At 40.7% G+C, this 10,633-nt stretch overlaps 1 protein-coding gene and 1 pseudogene across 1 annotated transcript; both read right to left on the bottom strand.

The window, feature by feature from the left end:
• Positions 1–228: 228 nt before the first annotated feature.
• LOC119841641 lies at positions 229–1,057 on the bottom strand (annotated as a pseudogene).
• A 6,600-nt stretch (positions 1,058–7,657) lies between these two features.
• Positions 7,658–8,668, bottom strand: LOC119841640 (olfactory receptor 10C1-like). The gene has a single exon (XM_038369190.2). The coding sequence runs from the start codon at positions 8,666–8,668 to the stop codon at positions 7,658–7,660; it is 1,011 nt and encodes a 336-aa protein (XP_038225118.2).
• Positions 8,669–10,633: the final 1,965 nt, after the last annotated feature.

Here is a 10,633-nt window from a genome sequence, read left to right as displayed (position 1 = left end):
AACTCCTGGAGTCCTATTCTGGGCCCAGACCAGCAGAAAGCATCCCGGAAGAAGTGATGGACAATAGAATCAATTCTATAGATCACTTGTGCACCACAATGTTAATGAAGAACCAGTTTTCAAGAGTCTTTTTGAATGGCAAAGGCAGATGCTGATCCAGATTGTAATCCCAATTCTGGGGTCACAATCAGATCCACAAGTTTCAGTCCAGATTCGTTTGTCTCAAAATCATGGCTGTCTCCAGGAAGATAATATCCCACCAAAGGCTCTCCTTAGAGCTCCTTTCACTTCATTGTTCCTCAGGCTGTAGACAACTGGGTTTAACAATGGTGTGAGGATGGTGTAGCAGAGATACAAGAATTTTCTGGTACTGGACAAACTACTGGACTTGGGCTGGAAGTAGGTGAGAACAGCTATGCTGAAGAGTAAGACCACCATGGTGAGATGTGAGGAGCAAGTAGAGAAGGTTTTAAGCCATCCGTCAGCAGATGGCATCTTCAGGATTGTGGCCAAGATGCAGATGTAGGACCAAAGTATAACGCAAATTGGTTCATGACCAATAATACAGTTGAGTAAGGGCTTCAATTTCAATCATGTAGGTGTTTCCGCAGACCAGCTCTAGTACGGGTGGAGCATTGCAGAAGAAATGGTCAATCTCATTAGGTGGTCAGATGGGGAGATTAAATACCCAAGTGTGTCACAAGGTTGCTGTTTAGCCATGCAACGCCCACAAGCTGCATGCAAACGCCTTTGTTCATAATGATGGTATACACCGGGGGCAGCATATGGCCACATATCGGTCATACGCCCTCAGGGCCAAGAGGCAGCACTCTGTGCCCCCTGGGGAGATGAGGAAATACATCTGTGCAACACATCTGGAAAAATGAGATGTTTTTCTCCCTCTGAGGAGGTTGACCAGCATTTCGGGGATGGTGACCAAGGTGTAGCAGATCTCCAGGAAGGACAAGTTCCAGAGAAAAAAATACATGGGGGTGTAAAGGGCTGGGTCAGCAAATGTTATAAGAACAATGAGAGCATTCCCCAGCAGGATGATCATGTACGTAACTAGGACTAACACGAAGAGTAAAACTGGCAGTTAGGGAGACCAGAAAGTCCCAGGAGGAGGAAATCGATTGCCGTGGATTGGTTTCTTCCTTTCATGTCATCAGGACGTTTCACCTCCTAATGAAGTGAAGAGGCACTCAGACACAATGGTGGTGGGAAATCTTATAAAATAGATTAGTTAGTGTATGCAGTGTTGTGGTAGCCATGTTGGTCCCAGGATATTACAGAAACAAGGTGGGTGAGGTTCAACAGAAGATGATTCATCTATGTTGTCTCTCAAACATTAATTAGTTCATTCAACCACCCTGTAGTCCGGGGGAAGGGGGAACACATTTCCCTCCATTTCCCACTCCATTTTAAAATCAAGACTGGATGTTTTTATAAAATCTCTGCTCTATGAATTATTTTGGGAAAGTTCTCTGGCCTGTGTTCTGCAGGAGGTCAGATTAGATGATCACAATGGTCCCTTCTGGCCTTGGCATCTATGAACTGAGACATGAAGAGATTTACCCAGGTGCGTAAAGTTAATCCAATGTCTTACTGGCTGTTGTTTTTAAAGGGACAACACATGGCTTTCAGTCACCTAAACTCCTGACAATCCCAGCTTGGATGCATATGTAATGTGATGAAGAGTAACAGTGAAAACAGTCAGGTTTCAGAGTAGCAGCCGTGTTAGTCTGTATTCACAAAAAGAAAAGCAGTACTTGTGGCACCTTAGAGATTAACAAATTTATTTGAGCATAAGCTTTTGTGAGCTACAGCTTACTTCATCCAATGAAGTGAGCTGTAGCTCACGAAAGCTTATGCTCAAATAAATTAGCTAGGCTCTAAGGTGCCACAAGTACTCCTTTTCTTTTTACTGAAAATAGTCTAATGCCATTCTATCTACTAACAAGATATCTCCAAATGGAATATTGTGTTCTGATTGTGCTATCCCCATCTCAAAAGAGGGTACAATAGAAATAGAGGGAGTTCAGATCTGGACAATAACAAGGATTACAAGAATGGAACAATTTAAAATAATACACATTGGAAAACATAATAATACATATAAAATGATGGGGTCTAAATTTGCTGTTACCACTCAAGAAACAGATCTTGAAGTCATTGTGGATAATTCTCTGAAAACATCCTTTCAATGTGCAGTGGAAGTCAAAAAAGTGAACAGAATGTTGGGAATCATTAAGAAAGGAATAGATAAGATAGAAAATATCATATTACCTCTATATAAATCCATGCTATGCCCCCATCTTGAATATTGCATGCAGATCTGGTCACCCCATCTCAAAAATATGTATATTGAAATTGGGAAAGGTGCAGAAAAAGATAACAAAAATTATTAGGGGTATGAAATAGCTTCCATATGAGAAGAAATTAATAAGACTGGGATTTTTCAGCTTGGAAAAGAGACAACTAAAGAGGGATTGATAGAGGTTTTTAAAATCATGAGTAGTGTGGAGAAAGTAAATAAGTAAGTGTTATTTGCTCCTTCACATAACACAAGAACTAGAGGTCACCAAATGAAATTAATAGGCAGCAGGTTTAAAACAAATAAAAGGAAATCTTTCTTCACATAACACACAGTCAATCTGGGGAACTCTTTGCCAGAGAATGTTCTGAAGGCTAAGACTATGACAGGGTTCAAAGAAGAACTTGATAAGGGATGCAAAACAATGCTCTGAAGTGTCCCTAGCCTCTGTTTGCTGGAAGCTGGGAATGGGTGACAGGGGGTGGATCACTTGATGATTACCTGTTCTGTTCATACCCTCTGGGGCACCTGACATTCCCTCTGAATGACCTGGCATTGGCCAGTGTGGGAAGACAGGATACTGGGCTAGATGGACCATTGGTCTGATGCAGTATGTTATGTAACAATGCAAAGATGAGAAGCTTGCCAGAAACAAAAGAGCTGGTTGGGGAAATATTTTCCCTCATAGACAATTTTGATGAAAATGAAAGTGTTTTCTCTCTTTTCTTCAACATTTTTGAACATTTCTTCCATCCATCCATCCTGCATCCAGCTATGTCTAAGACAAACATCACATATGTACCTGTGCACTGTAATAGCAATCAGAACTAGATTAATACTCACTAATGAGAGCGGTCCATTGTCATCATTCATTCTTGAAAGAAGCTCTTTCATTGAGGTAGGCTCTTGTCAAGGTTCCTTTCCCACTCTGAACGCTAGGGTACAGATGTGGGGACCTGCATGAAAACCTCCTAAGCTTACTTTTACCAGCTTAGGTTAAAACTTCCCCAAGGTACAAACTATTTTACCCTTTGCCCTTGGACTTCCACTGCCACCACCAAATGTTCGACTGGGTTTACTGGGAAAATGTTGTTTGGGAACATCTTTCCCCCCAAAATCTTCACCCAAACCTTGCACCCCCCTGCCTGGGGAAGGCTTGATAAATATCCTCACCAATTTGCACAGGTGACCACAGACCCAAACCCTTGGATCTTAAGAACAATGAAAAAAGCATTCAATTTCTTACAAGAAGAATTTTAATATAAGAAAAGGTAAAAAAAAATCACCTCTATAAAATCAGGATCGTAAATACCTTACAGGGTAATTAGATTCAAAACATAGAGAATCCCTCTAGGCAAAACCTTAAATTACAAGAAAGAAACAAAGACAAGAATATTCACTCTATTCAGCACAGTCTGATTTCTCAGCCATTTAAAGAAATCATAATCTAACGCATCTCTAGCTAGATTACTTAGTAAATTCTAAGACTCCATTCCTGTTCTGTCCCCGACAAAAGCATCACACAGACAGAAACCTTTGTTTCTCCCTCCCTCCAGCTTTGAAAGTATCTTGTCTCCTCATTGGTCATATTGGTCAGGTGCCAGCGAGGTTATCCTAGCTTCTGAACCCTTTACAGGTGAAAGGATTTTTCCTCTGGTCAGGAGGGATTTTAAAGGTGTTTACCCTTCCCTTTATATTTGTGACTGCTCTCATGTTATTGTTAATTTCAAATCAAAAGGACCCTGGGGATTTTTATTCTTTCTCACTGTCCTCCCACTTTCCACTCCTTACTGTTTCAGGGATCTCACAAGTATTGTGGCACATGCTACCAAAGGGATCTATTAACATGTTTATGTAGCTGTGAACAAAAGCAGTTTTATCCATTACATTGTGATCCTTGAAGAGAGATTCTGCCTGTTCTCATCAGGTAGAAAATGAGATATCTTCTGACCAAGATGTTTTTTATGTTTCTTTCAAAGTTTCAAATGGAGCCACCAGGAGATTGGATTATTTTCAAAGTTCATGGGGCAAATTTTCTAAAACTGGTTTTCAACCTGTGGTCCATAGACTATGTCTAAGGGGTCCACGAAAGGTGACTATGAAAATAAAGTTTCAGATCCCAGAAAAGGAATTCCATTTTTCAGATCAATCAAAGCCATGTGAATACTCCTCCTACATGACAAAACCCAGAGTGTTGTCTTTACCATAGATGCCCACAGTTTAGCACCCTTTCTCACACAGCATCAAATTCCATTCCAAACATGTGCAACATTTATGGTTGAATTCTGTTCAGTCAGTTTTCAGTCTAAGACTTCTATGGCAGGGGTCTGGATACCACAGCTTGAAATTCCAAAAGGGTCTGCCCCTGCATTTGAAATTTTTCAGGGATCCACAAATGAAAAGAAGGTTGAAAGCCACTGCTTGAAAAGCTTCTCAACTCACCTTCTAGTTTTGTGCAATTTGAGACATGATCTTGCAGATATACAGTGTGCACCTGTCCCCTTATCTTCCACTGCCTCCTAGTGCCCATTGTACAGTATATCTGCCCCTTCCCCACCCCCTCCCTCTGCTGCCCCTAGTGCCCATTATACAGTTCAGCTGCCCCTTCCCCACCCCCTCCCTCTGCTGCCCCTAGTGCCCATTATACAGTTCAGCTGCCCCTTCCCCACCCCCTCCCTCTGCTGCCCCTAGTGCCCATTATACAGTTCAGCTGCCCCTTCCCCACCCCCTCCCTCTGCTGCCCCTAGTGCCCATTATACAGTTCAGCTGCCCCTTCCCCACCCCCTCCCTCTGCTGCCCCTAGTGCCCATTATACAGTACAGCCCCCCTTCCCTGCCCCCACCCTCTGCTGCCCCTAGTGCCCATTATACAGTACAGCCGCTCCTTCCCTATCCTTCAAATTCTGTGGCTCCTAGTGTGCATTATACAGTATAGCCACCCCTTTTCAGTCCCTCACCCTCTGCTGCACCATAAGATCTACTATCCATTATACATTGTACAACAGTCTATTCTTCTTAACAAAGAGAAGGATGAGGAATGACTTGATTACTGTCTATAAGTCTCTACTTGGAAGAAAGAAAAGGAGTACCTGTGGCACCTTAGAGACTAACAAATTTATTAGAGCATAAGCTTTCGTGAGCTACATACAATGAATCCAATGAAGTGAGCTGTAGCTCACGAAAGCTTATGATCTAATAAATTTGTTAGTCTCTAAGGTACCGGAGGTACTCCTTTTCTTTTTATGGATACAGATTAACACGGCTGCTACTCTGATACTTGGGAGAAAATACTGAATTGTGGTCTCTTCAAAATAGCAGAGAATAATAGAGTCATAGAAATGTAGGACTGGAAAGGACCTCGACAGATCTTCTAGTCCAATCCCCTGCAATTACGGCAGGACTATGTATTATCTAGAGCATCCCTGATAGGTGATTGTCTAACCTGTTTTTTAAAACCTCCAATGCTGCAATTTAAGACCAAAGTCACATAGGGAAGACTTTTAAGTAGAGGTGCTTGGGAATTTTTTGTAGGATGGATTTTCTGGCAGAAAATGCAGTTTCCACAAAAATGAATTCCATTGGAAAACTTAAAATAGGAATGTTATGATTTGGGTCTGTTCGACTCAGATGATAACATTTGTTTTTTTGGAACTGACCCAAAATGATTTGTTTCAAAGCAGTTCAACAAAACATTATACTGCATTTTCCTATCAGTGCATTACCATCTGGGAGTTGAAATTCCATCTCCCATTCCTTCTTAAGGGGCTCCCTGGAGGTCTACATCACCACTAATACAATGTAGAATTCCGCCTGCCCACATTCCATGGTGCATGATGGGAGTCATATGTCTGTGGGTGGATTATGAGAGAGGTAGTACATTTAATGACCCTCTTTCAGATGGGAGAATGGAGCCATCTGGTCAGCTTAATGAACCAAAAATAAATATTTTTATTGCTGGAATCTCAAAATGTGTTATTATATGATAGGTCTATAAAATCAAGACTAGTGTGGAGAAAGTAAATAAGGAAGTGTTATTTACGCCTTCTCATAACACAAGAACTAGGGGTCACCACATGAAATTAATAGGCAGCAGGTATAAGACAAACAAAAGGAAGTATTTTTTCACACAACGCACAGTCAACCTGTGGAACTTTTCCCTGAGGATGTTATGAAGGCCAAGACTATAACATAGTTCAAAAAAGAGCTAGATAAGTTCATGGAGGATAGGTCCATCGATGGCTAGTAGCCAGGATGGGCAGGGATGGTGTCCCTAGCCTCAGTTTGCCAGAAGATGGGAATGGGCGACAGGGGATGGATCACTTGTTGATTACCTGTTCTGTTCATTCCCTCTGAAGCACCTGACATTGGCTAATGTCGGAAGACAGAATAATGGGCTAGGTGGACCATTGGTCTGACCCAGTATGGCCTTTCTTATATTCTTAATAAAATGTTTCAATATTTCCAAGTCACAATTTTTCAGAATTTCAATTATGTGAAAAATTTCAAACTTTTAATTTTGTTTATCCTCATTTGGAATGAAAACAAATGTTGAAATGCCAGCTTTTCCTGGGGGACAGGAATTCCGATTATTTGCCAGCTCTGCTTTTATACCACCTATGCAATTCTGAGGTCCCCGCTACAGTAGCCCAAGTCAAACTACTTATAGGAAAAAGAAAAGGAGTACTTGTGGCACCTTAGAGACTAACAAATTTATTTGAGCATAAGATTTTGTGAGCTACAGCTCACTTCCACCAAATGCATCCGATGAAGTGAGCTGTAGCTCATGAAAGCTTATGCTCTAATAAATTTGTTAGTCTCTAAGGTGCCACAAGTACTCCTTTTCTTTTTGCGAATACAGACTAACATGGCTGCTACTCTGATACTTATAGGAAAGGGGACCAGTGGTCACATAAAATATAATGGTTATAGCTGGCTCATTATCCAAAAAAAAATCTAAAATATTTTGAGTTCCTTCCCCCCCGCCCCACCAATTTCTATCATCAACATTTCTGAGAAAACATTTGGGAAATTCAGAAAAGGGTTAACCACCCAAGGGCTCTTTTCTATAGAACTGAGATGTTTGTGAATTAGACCTGGTAAAGCAATGGGAGGTGAGAGAAAAGATATGTCCCTTTGTATTGTTTTTGAATTTTGTTTTTTCCCTAAAATATTAATATATTTTAAGGCCAGAAGAGGATTCAAGTAATAATAAAATAAAATTCTAAAAATGACATCTTTTCCTCATTTATTTTGTTAAAATTAAAATATTAAAGAAAAAATTTCATGGAAAAACAAAACTCGGTAAATTTCACCATCACTATATTACACAAGGGAAACTTCTCCATTATGGCTGAGATGCTACTTGGGAGATATTTCTCAGAGGCTCATTAACTGAAGGAAAATTATCTGATTCTTTAAAAAAGATTTTCATTGCTATTTTCCTCAAAGCATCTTTCACCTCCTTGTTCCTGAAGCTGTAGATAATGGGGTTCAAGAGCGCAATTCCCACTGAATAGAAAAGAGAGAAAAACTTGTCCACACCCATACCATAGCTGGACTTGGGACGTACATATATGATAAAGGCAGTCCCATAGCACAATGTCACCACGATGAGGTGTGAGGAGCAGGTGGAGAAGGCTCTATGCCTGCCTTCAGTGGACCTAATTCTCAGGATGGTGGAGATGATACAGATGTAGGACACCAGGCTCAGAAACAATGGCATCATGAGGGCGAAGGCAGCACCCACGATGATCTGGATCTCAATCCAGTAGGTGTTCCAGCACACCAGCTTCAGCACCGGCTGGATATCACAGAAAAAGTGGTTGATCACATTGGACCCACAAAAAGGAAGTGTGAAGACAGAGGTTGTGTGCCCCATGGCCACCAGCATGCCACAGATCCACGAACCACCTGTCAGCTGGATGCAAACCCTCTTATTCATGATGGCAGTGTAGCGCAATGGGCTGCATATTGCATTATAGCGGTCATAAGCCATAGAAGCCAGGAGAAAGCATTCAGTAATGCCGAAGAATAGAAAGAAAAACATCTGTATAGCACAACTGGAAAAGGAAATATTTTTATTCTCTGAGAGGAGGTTGACCAGCATCTTGGGTAGCGTGACTGAGGTGTAACAGAGGTCCAAGAAGGACAAGTTCCTAAGGAAAAAGTACATGGGCGTGTGAAGGGTCAGATTGACATATATGACGACGATGATGAGGATGTTGCCCAGCACTGTGACAATGTAAATGCAGAGAAACACCACAAACAGAATGAGATTCATGTCTGGGTTGTTAGAGAAGCCGAGAATGACAAACTCAGTCACAGAGCTGTTTTTTCTCATTTTCTCCCTCAGCATATTTCATCCTGAGAAGTAAAAAAGAAAACTTGTTAGTTTAATGTTTTAAATCAAGTCAAATTGGCTTCTCTCTCTCTCTCTCTCTCTCTCTCTCTCTCATGACTTGTTTCCTATTACTCCACACATACATTCCTCAAACTGATATGAATTGTGAAAGAGACCAATTCTCCTGTCATAAGACTGTCAATCCAGAGTAACTTCAAAAATGTTGATGGTTCATTTTCTCTTCTCAGTCACACCAGCTTTATATAGGTGTATGTTCCTAACCTCAGTAGAAATGTAGTTTTATACTAGAATCAGAGGAACAAAACTTTGACCAAATATAATATAAATATATATTGTAATTATAATAAAATTGTATAAAACAGCTTCAATGGATTTACACTGGCGGAACTAAATGTCAAAATCTGCCTCCAGTCTCTTGGAGCATGTATGTTAAAATAAAATATTACCCTTTACCAGGTTCTCGGCTTGTGAGTGGCACAATCAGGGAAGTTAGGCCAATATACATTAGTTGAGAACATAGACTTTCTTATCATAATGTCAATGCATGGCAATTCCAACTAACTACATGGGAACAGACATAGGGGTTATGTTATGCAATGTGCTACAGAGATGGTTTGCTTCTCCTCTCCTTTCCATGTGATTGACAACAGTCCATTGACTTCAGTGCCCTTAATCCTGATCTCATTCACTTAGCCCTCTCTTTGTTCATGCCTCCACCTCTGTGCCCCTCTTTATCTACCCATTAACCTTTCTCATTCTAAACCTTTTCTGGTCCCTTTCTTTTCCACCAATTCTCCTCTTAGTGACACTAAGATAAACCAGGAATAGCTTCACTGGACTCAAGTAATTTGCACCAATATTATAGCATGGTAAGGAAGATCAGTGTCTGTGTTTCTCTGTATGGGTATGTCTATATTGCACAGATGTTTGGAGGTGTTTGGAGTACATACACTTTATGAGTCCCTTAACACAGCAGCCTAGATGGTGAGGCATGGCTTACAGGAGTAGAGGAAAGACATTTGAGAGCCTTAGGGTATGTACCCTACATGGCTTTCAACATTCCTAAGCAGTGCTTGCCCCACATACAGTTTTATTTCTAGCAGTGTAGTGTCCTGCAGCCTCCCCACAGCTGGGAGCCTTTTGCCACCACAGGCAACAAATTTGGAAATGGGGAAAAGCTCCGGCAGCTCCCTACAGACTCCCATTGCCAGAGCCTTTCACTGCCAAAACCTGCAGTTAGGACACAGCGTCCCTTTCCCTTTGGCATATAAATACACGTGTAGTTCCTGTACCCTACTCACTGCCACCAGTGACGAGAAAGCCTAGATGTAAGACATGCTTGGAAAGGGTGATTACTCTGAAACCTACCCTCTTGAATATGTGCCCTAAAAAGGAATCAGTGTTACTGAGTTCAGTTTTTATTTTAATTTTATTATATTTAGTTATATATGAGGACTTCTCTTCAGTACATAGAGCTGGGTGTCTAACTTCCTTAGGCTCTCGTGAAAGTCCCAATCTGATATGAATAAATATTTTGAGAGTCTGCCAAATGTGTGTGTCAATCTACAGTTATTTAGGGCATGTTTCTCCTCTCTCTTAAATGGACGTAAATCATGAATAACTACTGATACCACAGTTTCTCCTAGAGTAATTCATTGAAATTGATGCAGTTACGCCAATGAAAAATAGGAGTAAAGCTGTGATAGCTTTACACCTATCCAATCAGATCCTCTTCTGGTGTCACTGTAGTTCCATTAGTGGAAAACCAATGTAAATGAGATCAGTATTGAGCAATCTGTGTGCCTGTTTCAGAGTATTAAGTATATTTGGGAGAAAATTTGAATTTATGACCCATGGTAAATGTTAAGTTTTCAAAATTTCATTTAATCATTTAATCCAAATCATGATGAAAGGCAAAAGTCTCCAATTTTTTTATGATGAATTATATATTTAAAAAAA

Source organism: Dermochelys coriacea, chromosome 13, assembly GCF_009764565.3.
Source record: "Dermochelys coriacea isolate rDerCor1 chromosome 13, rDerCor1.pri.v4, whole genome shotgun sequence".
Lineage (NCBI taxonomy): Eukaryota > Metazoa > Chordata > Testudines > Dermochelyidae > Dermochelys > Dermochelys coriacea.
Note: the sequence above shows the minus strand (reverse complement) of the source record. Positions and strands in the feature narration are given on the sequence as shown.